This window comes from Lutra lutra, chromosome 11, assembly GCF_902655055.1.
Source record: "Lutra lutra chromosome 11, mLutLut1.2, whole genome shotgun sequence".
Taxonomy (NCBI): domain Eukaryota; kingdom Metazoa; phylum Chordata; class Mammalia; order Carnivora; family Mustelidae; genus Lutra; species Lutra lutra.
Window position 1 is genome coordinate 60,051,072 of NC_062288.1, and position 14,587 is coordinate 60,065,658.

General features: G+C 43.8%; 1 protein-coding gene across 1 annotated transcript in view; it reads right to left on the minus strand.

Moving 5' to 3' along the window:
* JAZF1 (JAZF zinc finger 1) overlaps positions 1-14,587 on the minus strand; it is a 320,585-nt gene that overhangs the window by 130,390 nt on the left and 175,608 nt on the right. The window contains exon 2 of the mRNA XM_047696119.1: positions 4,601-4,673. Coding sequence (XP_047552075.1) covers positions 4,601-4,673 — 73 coding nt within the window. The remainder of the gene's footprint in view (positions 1-4,600; positions 4,674-14,587) is intronic.

Sequence of the window (14,587 nt, forward strand, 5' to 3'; positions counted from 1 at the left end):
AGGGATCACTATTAAAAGAGGCAAGAAGGGACACCTGGGGGGCTCAGTTGGTTAAATGTCTATCTTCAGCTCAGGTCATGATCTCAGGGTCCTCTTTCTCTCTCCTCCTTGCTCCTCCCCACCTCACTCTCAAAAAAAAAAAAAAAAAAAAAGAGGCACAAGGCAAGTGGATTGAGTTATATAAGGGCACAATTTTCTCCTCTCTCCCAGCTGACCATGAGGAAAAAGGTAGTGTTCTAAATTTTGATTAAAAAAAGAATAGCAAGCTTTCCTGAATAAAAAGGCTTCAGAGTTCCTCGGGGAAGTTGAGGATCTAGGTGAAAGTGACAGGATTCTAGCAACCCCTTGCTGGTGCATGCTAGTCCCGTCAGATGCTTCAAGAAAAAGTGCTCTGGAATCAGGTCCCTACGAGAAACATATTTTGTCTTAGAGACTTAAAATGCATAGCAGCAAAGGAAAAGACCTGATAAATGCTACTGTAAAGAAACCCATTTTATTTAAATCAGAATTTCCCAAACTTAATTGGCCACAGAATCGTTGGTGAGTAAATGAAGTGTGTGTGTGAGAGAGAGACAGACAAACAGACCCAGACACAAGAAAATACCTCTTGGAATTGCTGTTCTAGGAAACCCATTTTAGAATTTGCTATTTAATAACAAACATGAAGCTAACTAAAACTCCATTTTCAGAGCAGGTCAAACCCACTACTGAGGCAAAGTGCATGGTCTTACAAAGAGAATTCGAGTAGAGCGGTATTTCAGATGAGAGAAAAGATTAAATGTTTATTAGGTAGTAAATGACAAGGAATTGACTGCAAGAAAGGTAACAATTTGTGCCAAGGAAGGCTATGCCTTGACAGCTTACCCCAAAATGATATACGTAGTTGAAAAATTAAAATTAAAATGAAATATCTAAATTAAGAAAAACAATTTTGTAGCAAAAATAGTACAACTTGCAGCCGAGGCCATGTAGGTTACTAGGTCTTTAGGTTATCTCAGTTACCCATCCAGGGAAGTCACAAATTACTAATACGCTCTCTTGTTCCCTCAAGGCAGCGACCTGAACCACATCACAATAGCCTGAAGGAAACCCCCAGGTACAGGCTAGGGTTTCTCATCAGCCTTTTTATGGAAACTCACCTGACTTCACCCTGCAGCTCACCTATCACTTGCCTATTGGAGAGACTGGAGTGGAAGACAGTTTCTGCCCCATGCTCGAGAGCTCCACCTTTTACTCCTGCGACGGGAGGGTGCCCCTCCCCAGGACCATAGAGGCCTGCTCCAGTAGGATGTTCCTGCCACACTCAAATTGCTCTAGGGGTTCCAATGTATCATTTAGCAGTTACCGATCCCCTCTCTCCTGGCAGGTTTAGCTCCTGCTGTCTCCCACTATTTTTATTTTATTAGGTTGCTACCCTCCAGTTATCTACAGCATGGCAATATACTGATCTTTAGGTCTCTTTGTGTCCCCTCTGCTTAGCCTTCAGCTTGGGTCATGATCTCAGGATCCTGGGATCAAGCCCCACATCCGGCTCCCTGTTCGGTGGGGAGCCTGCTTCTCCCTCCCTCTCTGTCACTTCCCCTGCTTGTGCTTGCTCTGTCTCTCTCTGTTAAATAAATAAAATCTTTAAAAACAAATGTTTAGCACAGAGCTCAAAGCATAAGTGTAATGTTTGCTCTAATATATTTTTTTAAGATTTTATTTGAGGAGAGAGAGACAGAATATTGAGTGAGCAAGGGGAAGAGACAAAGGGACAGGGAGAAGCAGACTCCTCACTGAGCAGGGAGCCCAACTCAGGGCTCAATCCCAGGACCTCCACAACCTGAGCTGAAGGCAGACGCTCAACCAACTAAGCCACCCAGGTGCCCCTATTATTTCTTCTATAGTCTCTCTCATTCAAAATCTTGTAGCCTTTCCTCTTATACTTCCCAGGTATATGAATATTATACAGACTCAGTAATTAAATTTCCTATTACATGGAGGAATCCTTGTTCCTCATATCACAAAATTAACAGAGCAGTCTATCCTTAAAGGTCATATCCATCTCCCCCACCCTAAACTGTTCCCACAACCCTAATTCATTCAGTCTCTCTCATTCTCATAAAACACTTTATATTTTAAAATTTGCTCAGGTGTTGTAACAGACGCGCTTTTCAAGGAATTAAAGGTTTGTCTAACACATTGTGTTCAAGAGAGTAAAGCAATTTAAAATAGGTATAAATAAAGGCTCCAATTTCCACTCATTCACTTTAGAATCCAAAAAGCTAGCTCCATTTTAAGGACCCAAACTCTGTTGCTTTCAGTGTTTGGCAATGTTCTTGCCAAAGGAAGTTTCATCTCAATTTTGAGATGTCCATAAGTACATTAGAGTTGTATAAACAGATACATGACCAGAGAAATATTCTTTTTCCGTCTTCACTGCTCAGCAAAATTAGACTATTTTCCCCTGAGGTTGGAGGGAAAAAAAAAATCTTTTATTTGTTCAACTTTATTTTTATTAGTACTCTTTTCTGCTGTGTTCAGGATATTGCTGTCAAGCTGACTTTCTCTCCAGTTCCCTAGCTCTTATTACTCTTTTCTCGAATCTTGTATGGGCTTCATGTGAGTTTCAATGTTTCCCTTCAACGTTTCCCTTCATGTGAATTCCAACGTCTAAGGGACCTAAGACTCCTTTTAGCCTCTCTTCCCCTGTGGCCAGACTTGGCTTCCTCCTCAGAGCTACCCATGGCTCAGCTCTCTCATTTACTAGGTGCTTATCCATCACCTACAATACCCAGAGTGCCTATCACATGTTAAGTACTACATTACCTATGCAATGCCAACCACAAATGGATCGAGTGAGAAAGGTTGTTAGTTATGTGGCAAGTCTCCATATGCAATCCTTCTCTTCACCTAAAGACCAGCAGCAAGCCCACCCATCCCCTCGAAGGTCTACTCTGAGTCATCTGGGCCAGGATGCGGTGAATTCAGAGTTAAGAACTACATGTTCGCATTGTTGTTTTTCCTACACCAAGATTCTCTGGGATTCAGGCTTAGCCTACTGCACAGTTTATGCAACTATCCTACTTGATTCAAGTGCTCTGGTGGTGTTTTGTGTGTGGCCCTTGTCCCTATTCTTCGTCTTCTTTTATAGTCCCATGTCACACCTGGCAGAGGATTTCTTTGGTGAGTAGAACCCCTGCTGCCTGTATGGCTGGCAATATGAACCCGACCAAATGTGCAAATGTCAGATTCTTAGCACAATAAGGTTTGGTATTATAGGAATTTGAATACACAGAGGTAGCACTTTACCCAAAACCAATAGCTGTACTACTAAGAATCCTATTTGATGCCACAGTTAATCTATAAGCCTGTTGATCCTCTTGCCCAGTATTAGTAGGCTAATTAACATATCACACACATAATTCTAATGTATAATCAAGGACTTTTCAAAACCCACGTTTATCACCAGAAACGGGTATTGTGAGAAATCCAGATAAGCACGTACACCTTCATGTGTATCAGAAGTGATTCTGAAAGTGTTCTACTTCAAGTGTTTTTAAAAATGAGGGGCCGGGAATCCCTGCAGATTCTTCACCTCACTTCCGGGCAAGGCCAGTAAGCAGGAAATCCAGAGTCAATATGCAGATAGAGGTTTATGTTCATGAGTCATTTTAAAAACATGCTTTATAAAAGAACTTCAAACAGAATAAGGCAACTCCAACTCAAAGCTCTCCAAAGATTTAAGTAAGTTTTCCCCCCAAAACGCCTTGAAACGGAACAGTATAGATAATTCATTCCCAGTTTTACTTCAAACCCTGAACCTGAGTTCTGGTACCAAGAGAGACAGAAACCAATCTTTGCCTCATAAAAAAGGGACAGTTGATAGAAATTTATGCATTGAATTATGAGCAGAGTTTTTCATTCTCATTAAAAGCCAATCCTGCTTTTGCTTTGCCTTTTTCTCTTTGGGGGTGTGGGTTTTCTTAACATACGTTGATTTTTAGGTTGTCTCCAGAAATCACGGTTTCCTTAATTAAGTTGGCTGAAACACCAAGTCCTCTTTCAGACCTGATAGATCAAGTTCTAACTGTTCCCTCAAGTCATGTTCACATTAGGTTTCAGTAAAAACTCATGTTATGCTGCACAGATGGGGTCGGTTGCTAAGAATGTTTTTTACGAAAAATGAACTGCTATTAAATAACTTTCTGTTATTATTTCAGTTTGTTATATCCTGATATATTCTGATATTCCAACAATGTTCTGAATTCATAAAATTACTTCTTCACCCCAGGATTTTAAAGTTTCAAACATAAATCCATTAATGTCTCAAACTGCCTTATGAAGTCAAAAGAGCATATACTAACTCTGCATACAAAATACTTCTAGAATGAGCTTATAAATCCGTCGTGTTTTCAGCCATATGCACAGAGAATACAGACCCACACCTCTGCAACAGAGAAACATGAAAATTCTGTATAGAGGTGCATGTTAAATATTTTAAGACAGCAAACAATTTTTTCTACTCTGTTAAAAAGATACATTCAACAAAAAGCATGTGGCAGATACGGCAGGGTAGAGCCAAAATACGAAGTTGCTATAAATTCTGAAAATGGCTTACCTATTAATGTAACTGAGGGCAACATAAGTTGGCTGCTGTAATTCTTGTTTTTCTAAAACACGTGGATCTGTATCTGTAATAAAAACACAATTATGATTTTTCAGCATTTGCATCAGAATATATGAGGGTGCCTCACATAAAGAAATAGGGGCTAACGGAAAAAAAGATTTAACATTCCTCTTTTTAAAGAAAACCCAGGCAGCAAAAGCACCATCATTTGTTCATTCATTCATAAATAACAAGATATTACATTACTTTTCAAGGGAATTCCAAACATCAACAGTGATAAAATGTCCATCTGTCACACAAACTCTTGCACAATCCCCCTCATAAATATTGGTTTTCACTGCTTACAGTTACAATGTTGGCACGGTTTTTGGAGGGTAATCGGCCTAAGAAAGAAAGTCTCTGTTAATTATGCTCACTTGAATGCTGGAACAAATTAGTTGCCGTTGGAAAGCTCCCATCAATTTGAAAACCTACGGAGTATTGTTCTTGCTCACTGAACACTTTTCTGGGTTTGGATTTACATTCTGGAAGGCAGCTCCTCTCCTTTTTAATTGTATAATGAGTTTATTATAACTTTTTCTAGACTCCTCAATCAGGAATTCCCATGCTGGTTCAGAATCTACAAATACCACATTCATCAGATGGGCTTTCCCCCCTGAACAGCGCAGTTTCAACACCATAGCAACCTTCGCCGATGGGGCCTCTCCAACATGGCACCCAGACAAAATGCACTTTTCACAACTAGAAATGAGTTCTCAAGCTTCTCACCTGGAGCAATGCTTGCACTAAACACATGTAAAAGCAATGTTTATATAAGAAGACTATAAAGAGGGAGAGCTGCACACGTTTTCATTTTCCTAGAAAAAGGCTCAGACACTTCACACAGATTTCTTTTCATTATAACCTCATTGAAAACCATCTCGTTATTAGAACTCTCCCAGCTGCACTTGGCAATAACACCTTCTTTGATGTCATGACAGATGTTGTTTCAAGCGCCTTTGTACAGGAAGTGTATACGGCACGTGGTCGATGTAAGATACACGAACTCCAAAGCACATTAACAGGTGAGGGGAGTGGGGGGGGCGGGCACAGTGGCAGAGCGCATGGGTGGCAAAAAGGATAGCATAAAAATCAATTTACAATGCTTTTGACTCCCAGACTAAAACTAGGCGGTAGTGGCAATTTTATTCTTGGTGTTAAAGTTAAGACTCTCGTGTTCACTTTATTGTTTTTCCTATCCAAGAATTTCAGAGACCTACTATTCAGAAATCCCACTTCCTGGGTCTTTGCCACTGCAGGTCCTTGAAAGCCAAATTCTGAAACAAGAGACAAAGATTCTCTGATTGGCCCCATCAAGTCGGGTCTCAAGGTTTTGGCAGGGAGAGTGAGAACGGATCAGTAACTCAGCATTTCCTCCCCCTCCTGCAATGATTAACATATGCAACTGAGGCTGTTTGCAGATCACTATCCTACAGATGCAACCCACGGTTCTCTACATACTGGAAACCACTCTTCAAGGGAAACTTAGTTTTTGAATACAACCTTTCTTTACTCTCGTCTAAGTATGCTGTGACCCCACAGCAGATCTGTGTTTCTGAGGAATGCTTTGTGCCCTGTTTGCTAGAGAGGAGTCAGCAGGACAATGCCCACCAGGGAAAGGTGTTTTATCCCCAGAATGGTCCATCAGAATGCTGGGCAAGCCATGTGTGCAAATGGTGACTGACAGACCAATCCTGCAAGGTCTTTGTAGGTGCTTAACAAGGTAAGAAACAAGAGATTGGAAACAAAAACCATCAGAATGAAGAGGAAGATAAGAAAGAACAAGGCAATGATTGCAAAGGTCTATGTGGAAAATTTCTGATCACAAGACACTTTGACTTCAGGTAGAGTGCCTGATGGAGGCGGTTAGCTTTGGAGACAAGGGCCTGAACTTGACTCACTAAAGCCTGTTCCTTGAGAGCCATCTGGTGCATGAATACACAACGTGTATTATTTTGAAAGAGCACCATTCCGAGTCTAAAGTGTGTGTTTAAAGGGGAAAAGAGTTAGGAGGCCCATAAACATTTTTATATCTTCCACTGTTGCCTTTATTCTTTAATTGAGGCTCAGTCTTTTCCCCCACAAATCATCCTCAGAAGCTTTCCTTTATTTCCAAGTTATAGAAGTTCTCAACTATTTTAAATACTGCTTCTCTAAGCCACCTTGACTTTTCTTTTACCAGGTGTGTGAGGAGGTATACACACAGACGTACATTTATGTTATCCTTTTTCCTTTTCACACTCCAATGCCTCTTTGGGGAAGGGGGAGAAGTACCTTATATAAAATCCTTTAGTTCTCGGATGCTCAAATGAATGGTGTTGGCCACGGACATCCACACAAATTACACCCTGTGATTTTTCACTAGGTTTGCATTCTAGCCACAAAGCAAGGTACTGAAATATTGTTTTCTTCCTTTGTTTCGCCACCTTCTATAACCTATGCTAGACTGAATGCTCACATACCCTCAAATGAGCAGTGATGAAATGGATTTCCAAAAGCTTCCAAATGCCACCCCCTCAATAACAAAAAGACCTATATGGCAGCACCACAAGCAAGATTCTCTTTTTCTAGAATGTCCATTCTGGCAACCACAAGAAAGCAGGACTTCCAGACAGATGTCCACCAAGCTCTCAACATCTTTTTCAGATTAAATGTTTCCTTGGGCAACCTTGAGGTCATTCATTAAAGCTTCAGGTTCTTAAAAATGAAATCAGGCACTTGGTGCCCACAAACTAGGAGAGGGTCTACGCAAGTGCTACCGGAGGGACAGCCATCAGCTGCTGTTTGCAAATAAACATCAGCCCTGTCACTCGCTTCCTGGCCGACTGGTGTGCCGTGAGCGTGACTCACCATTTTATGGATTTAATGACGCCGGTGAGCACTCCACATTCAGTACAAGTAGAATAGCTGCCTTTATTATTTCTCCCTCCCTGACAGAAAAGGGACTGCCTGCTGCTAGAAACTCCCTACAGGAAAGGATTAGAGCAACAAGAGATGAGGTTTTTCACAGCAGGACGATGACGTGCCCCTCAGGAACACGGGGCGTCCACAGTCAGAGTGAGCTGGAGAGAGTAACACTAGCCGATGGAGATTACCGAATTCCACAAAAAGAATTTCCTTCTACCATGTGCCACGGAGAAATGGTCTGGACAGGATGAAATGGGATCTGAATGGCAAGGGCTGGAACCCACAGCGTCCCAGACAGCTCTCTCACTTGTTTGTTTATGGTGCCAATAAAAACCTGAAACTGGAACATCAGCTACCACGGATTCCACCAGAGAAGAGCCTGCCTCGGTCCATGGTCTGTGGAGCGGGAACGCTTGACTTTTTTCATGGCCGCGGGATGCTCCTCAAGCTGGCAGCCGGCAGGGCAGCAAGCCTTCCTCTCATGTGGCTGACTGTGGCCACACAGAACCGCTGTCCACCGCTTTTACAGCACTAAGAAGAAGTGAGAAGATGACAGACCCACACTTCTTCAGCGGGGCAGGGTAGAGCCAAAAAAGCACAGAGAAATTCTGGTTTTCTGCCTCATGCCACCCCTTGCACGCTCACAGATTTCAAGTGGACTGAAGGCTAAGAGGTTCAAACGTTAAGATTTATCAGACCCCCAGTGATAAAGACTTGTCAGCTTGCTTCAGTTTCTAAAACGTCTTCTAAAATAGATGGCAACGTGCCTCTTCTGGCATTGCCCCCTCAGGCGAGGAGCTTGAATGCTCAGGTGTATTGTAAGGACTACACACGGGTACAAAATGGAAGACTTCTGTAACTCGCGGGGTCCTAGGGACTCATGCTTCACAGACTCAGCCGAATGGCAAAGGGTTCAACGTCACAGCACTAGCTCCCATGACTTCTCAGGTGCAAGGTGGTGGTGGTGGGGGCAGGCATGGCAGATGGGAGAGACAAGGAGAGGACAGCTTTCAGACCCTTCTCAAGAGGAAGTGGGAGTGCGACATGACCAGGGAAAAGCCGCCCCACTCAGTCAGCCAGGCTCATGCTCCTCAGCTCTGCTGTCTCTGGCATTGGGAACCAATGGCAACCAAGAGGATTTGTGATGCACACTGAACCTTTTGTTATACTATCTTCAAGCCAAAATGAAAACCATCAAGGTCGTTTGCTGGGTTAACAGAGGGTAATTAATAAGCTCATGGGATTTGGCTATGCCTTAGCTAGCCTACACTGTTAGGATTTTATAGGCCTGAATTACTTATAAATTTAAGAAAGTGAAAAACCAGCTGTCCTACCTCTCAACAAGACTAACGAGGCCTCTGTTAGCAATGAGCTATTTGCAGGCTGAGAGGGAGCAGTTGGGGAAGAGGGGATATCATGTACACCAGAGAAGGCTTTCTTCAAATTCTGCGTCCTTCCAATGCCAGGCTCTTTCCTCAGTGAGTACAGCAGCAGTAAGAGATGGAGAGGATGTGGGTGGGCAGGCACTGGGCGACTGGCAGTGCTGGAAGACCCTGGAGAGGCAAAGGCCCACCCAGTCAGATGTAGGGTTTTGAAGATCCGGGCTGGGTACACCACTTTCCTTTGGACTCACTCCGTAATAATTAATGGACACAGTCTGTTCTCAGTCTTCTCCTAATAGTTGAACTCCTAAAACCACAGATGTTAGTTTATTCAGTGTGGCCTTCCACAACGCCGCTGGCTGCATTCACCACATCCCCTTCTCTGTACAGCTACACTGCCAGCACCCTGCCTTTATTTCACTGCCCACAGAGGAATCCTCTGGGTGTAGCCTTTCCCCCTTCCACACTTCTCTGGGGTGAGGAACTGTCTCATGTTCTCTCACCTCTCTGGCGCTCAGGCCAGTGCTTCACATGTAGGAGAATACACACTTACTGAATGTGTACGCTCACTGTAGAGCCAAAAAGTGGAACTTCTGGTCGACTGTGGCAAACAGATCAAGGGCACTGGCTGCTGTCACCATCCCAGGCCTCACTAAAGTAGAAATAAGAAAACTCCCTGGGGATAGAAGAAGGGGAGACGTCAGCAGACCAGTGATTTCAGGCAGGCTTTCAGAAGATGGAAAAGCCCTGCAGGAATGGAAAGTGACCAGAGAGTAGGAGCATGTCTACTTTTCCCTGGAGTGGCTGTAGCTGGGGAGACCCGGGAGCCGGAAGGTGAACCCACTGTGGAAGCCCTGAAAGGCTCTGGCTTGGAGGTGCCAAGGGAGGCAAAGGGCAAGGAAGGGGAAGTTCAGAGCAGAAAACCAGAAGATTGTTTAAACGGTTGATTAGCCAGACACTGAACCAGGAAACCAAACACGGCAGAGGGGGAGAAGGGAGAGACCAGGCTGATAAGGGCTTACTACCACTGCTTCCAAGAACACTGACAGAGGATTCCTTTGATTATATGGGCACAGCAAAGACACCACCTGATGCTGACTTCTGGTAATTCCCTGATTCAATGATCTCCCCCCCCCCCACCCCGGCTCCACAGTTACGTCCATGGTCAACAAGCCTCATCTGTGCCTCCATCCAGAGCCTCCCATCAGCCTTCTATTGCTTCGGTCTTAAATGGCAGCCAAGAACAGCCAAGGATCATCGGACACTTGAGGGAAAGTCGTGAAGATGAACAGGATACTCAGTAACAATAGTGGAGGAGGGAGATCTGACACAGGAGCAGAGCAACAGACTTGGGAGGTCAAGTGACATGGCTGCTCACATAAACCCAGTGAGTGGCAGGGCTAGGATGTGAAGACCAGCATCCTGAGTGCCAGCAGGTCAGCATTCTGACTGACCTGTTCATCCTCTGAAGTCAACTCATTGCTACTATCTGTTCTAACCCTGGACTCCACACAGACAATCTTTGTAGCTTTCTTAAAAAGCCCGGCATAGGCGCACCTGGGTGGCTCAGTCGTTAAGCGTCTGCCTTCGGCTCAGGTCACGATCCCAGGGTTCTGGGATCGAGCCCCGCATCAGGCTCCCGGCTTGGTGGGAAGCCTGCTTCTCCCTCTCTCACTCCCCCTGCTTGTGTTCCCTCTCTCGCGTCTCTCTGTCAAATAATAAATACAATATTAAAAAAAAAAAAAAAAAAGATCGTTTAAAAAAAGCCCGGCATAGTTCTGCTTCAACATTCACTCCACTTTCAGGACAGAATTTGATGAACCAACAATTACAAAGACCAACTTTAATTCACGGCTAGTTTACTTAGCTGCTGAAATAAATATTCTTGTTGAAATGTCCTTTCAAGAAAAAAAAAAATCCTACAATTGCACATAACCAGCCTTTGAGTGGATCAACTTTTCCTTAGTTTATAGACACGTCATTTGAAACTTCTCCCAAGCCATAATTTCCATTACAGGGCAGTCAGTGGAAATTACAGTGAGAGTCTTGCCTTCCCAAATTCAATGTGAAATCCAGATGCACTTAAGTGTTGTTGTAAACTTTATGAGTTAAATATCTAAAACTCGGGGACACTGTACAGCACAATAACACCACCTATTAAAGAAAAGCGTTCATGTTCACATTTGTAGTCGGAGTTTTCCCCTACAAGTAAGTGGGTAAACATTTTTCGACCATTTGGACAATGCTCTAGGAGGCCGATTCACACACAAACACGACATGCTGCAGCCTTCCCAGTTTCAGGGATGGCCAGAGGGTTCAAGTTATTATAAATAGACCATTCTGACTGGGATGCTTTCTAACTCTTTACCAACACATTAAATTCCTAAGGTCATTGAAGACACCCTGAAAGTCACAGCTATTTGTCCCTAAGTGGGAGATGCGTAGGCCTGACATCTATGACACTATCCGTCCCTGCTCTTTGATGGTGACAGACTGTTATTTATCCACCAAAGCTCTCACCTTGTTACCTGGAACAAAGGGACCGGCCAGAGACCAACGTGAACACCAGGTATGCCTGTGATGTGCACACAACCCGTCTCTCTGTATACAGCGGCCCTGGAGACTGGGGTGCTAGGATTACATATTAAAATTCTTTCAAACAGGAGTAAGGAATCCAAAGCTTGGTCCCCTTTAATCCTTCATGCAGGGGTGTGTGTGTGTGTGTTTGTGTACACATAGACCTACATGTCTACTTTCCGTAGAAATGAACCTGATGATGGATCCAAGTAGGATGCCACACAGAAGAGCACAAAGGAGCATCTATGTCACCCCTGGCCAATGGAAGGGCCTTTAATTAGCAGGCATCTGGAACAGAAGATAGCTCCTGGTAGGTAAGGCTAGGGGACAAGAGAAAATGAAGTCCTTTCTTCAAGGCTGGGAGGGAACCGTTTATACAAAGACACCTCCATTCCTTTTGCTTGAGACTATTTACCGAAGGAAATCCTACCCATCCTCTAACGTATTGGCCTATATGCTACCCCCACCATCTGTTGTGCTGTACATATTTGCAAATGTGTTTAAACACCCCATCGAAACGGAAGCTCCTTAGGGGACCAGTCCTTAGATGCCACACACTGTGAGCCCAATGCTCTGTAAATAACCACTGTGTGTTCGGATGTATGCTGAACACATAAATGCACGCCCTGGATATGTGTAACACGAAAGATGTGAAGATAAGCATCCAGCTCAGACAATACAACTGTAAGAGTCAGACAGACAGGAGAGGAAAACAGATCCATGTAAATGACCGTACCAGTATACAGAGACAGTTACATGAAAAATACACCTGCAAATGTTCAGAGGGCAACAAAATAATGCAAAATTAGAATGGGGGTACAGATAGGGTTAATTTGGGAAGGACTTACTGATGAATGGAAACAGAGTTGGGTTTTAATCAGAGGGAGGCAGAGGGAGTCATTCATAGGTAAGGTTAGGGAATCTAAAAACAGCATTAAGTTTGAAGCAGAAAGTACAGGCGAGAAGTCTGTAGGTACTACGGAAAAGCTGTAGGGCCAATATTAGTTATAGAATATTTATGGAGGAACTTTCAAACAGGTTTCTCTACTGTGGGCAAATTTATACCCTGCCCACCCCAGGGATGCTGGCAATGTCTGAGACAAGAGGGGTTACAGGCTCCTGGTATCTAGTGGGTAGAAGACAGAGATGCTGCTTAAATGTCCTACTATGTGCACATGGGACAGCACCGCCCTTCTCTTCCACCCCCAACAAGAATCATCCGGTCCTAAAATGTCACTAGTGCCAACATGGAGAACTCCCGCTTTAGAGGGACATGAATGTTAGGAGAAATGGAGCTGTTGCTACTTTTACCAGCAGATGATAATTTTTGTTATTATTTTCTACTGTCTGAATCTAGAGGCCAAAAGGCTGTTAGGAAGGTGCAAAAGTAGGATACAAGAGGTCCTTGAACTTAGAGAAGAGCTCTTCTTTATGGAAACAAAGAAATGGAATTCGTTTCAAGAAAGACATACTGAGGGACGCCTGGGTGGCTCAGTTGGTTAAGCAGCTGCCTTCGGCTCAGGTCATGATCCCGGTCCTGGGATCGAGTCCCACATCAGGCTCCTTGCTCGTCAGGGAGCCTGCTTCTCCCTCTGCTTCTGCCTGCCATTCTGTCTGCCTGTGCTCGCTCTCTCTCCCTCTCTCTGACAAATAAATAAATAAAATCTTTAAAAAAAAAAAAAAAGACATACTGAATTCCTGCCATATGCTAGTTGCTCAAGGGAAATTCTAAGTCAGTAGATCCACAACTGAGCAAGAAAAATGACAAAATTCGCAGTTAATAACACTCAAGACAGAGTGTGATGTATGCTGATAGAATCCTACTAATTTCTGTAGAAACAAAACATGATTCCTCTGAGAATCAGAGAAACTTCTCGAAATAAAATGTTACATGAGCTTTAAACTAAATCTCTAGTCAGAAAAGGCAAGAAAATGGTGAGTCGGAATAGAAAACAGTTTGAGCAGATAACAGAAGCAGAGACAGGCAAGACATCCAGTGTGGCTGGAACTCTGCAAGAAGGGTCTTGCAATTCAAACCGGGCCCACATCTTAGAAGGCTTGAAATGCTTGGCAGAGTCCAGACTCACTGCTGTAGACAATGGAGCATGGCTGGTGGTGTCAACCAACAGGTCTGGGTTTTAGGAAAATCACCAGTGGTGGGGTGGAGAACTGAGGAGAAAGTAGAAGACAAAAATAGAAAATCTAGGGGCGCCTGGGTGGCTCAGTGGGTTAAGCCTCTGCCTTCAGCTCAGGTCATGATCTCAGGGTCCTGGGATCAAGCCCCGCATCGGGCTCTCTGCTCAGCGGGGAGCCTACTTCCTCCTCTCTCTCTCTCTCTCTGCCTGCCTCTCTGCCTTTGTGATCTCTGTCAAATAAATAAATCTTAAAAAAAAAAAAATAGAAAATCTGGTGAAAGTTGAAATGGAAAGACCTAATTTTTCTACGTTACAGATCTCGAGTGCCTTCTTATCAGAAGTAAGGAAGTAACTAGAAAGTGAAAAGGGTTTGACAGACGAGAAAGGGAGGTCTGCTTCTGATGTGTGGGGAGACATTTTGCAGACCCAAGAAGCCTGGCCCTCAAAGCAAGAGAGATAAAGGAGTCATGATACACACAGAGACCAAGTGCTAAGGATCCCCATCAGGCAGCCACACATTCCAGCAGGCCCTGGAACCAGAGCAAGTCCCTCAAAACAATGATAAAGAGTAGAAACCCAACTGACTAAAAATTTGTTTATCATATCACTCAGCCAACTAATCAGTAAGCACTGACTGAGGACCTACCAGGAATAAAGAAATCCTACCCAGTATGAAGAAAAGCTAGAGGTTGTACTGCACTAGAAACCCAGGAATTGGTAAATTTCATAGGAAAGTGTAGCAGGGATTGGGGGTATGGAGTCACAAAGGGCCCAGGGTTCCGTGTGTTACAGGATCTAGTACCTGAGTCTCTAAGGCTCACCTCTTGCAATTGCCCTCTCGCTGGAAGTCCTGCTCCGACTTCTTGGTGTTGCTTAGGATTTATAATGTGACCCCACAGAAGTCAAACTGCCTCAGTTCAATACTAGCAATAAAACCT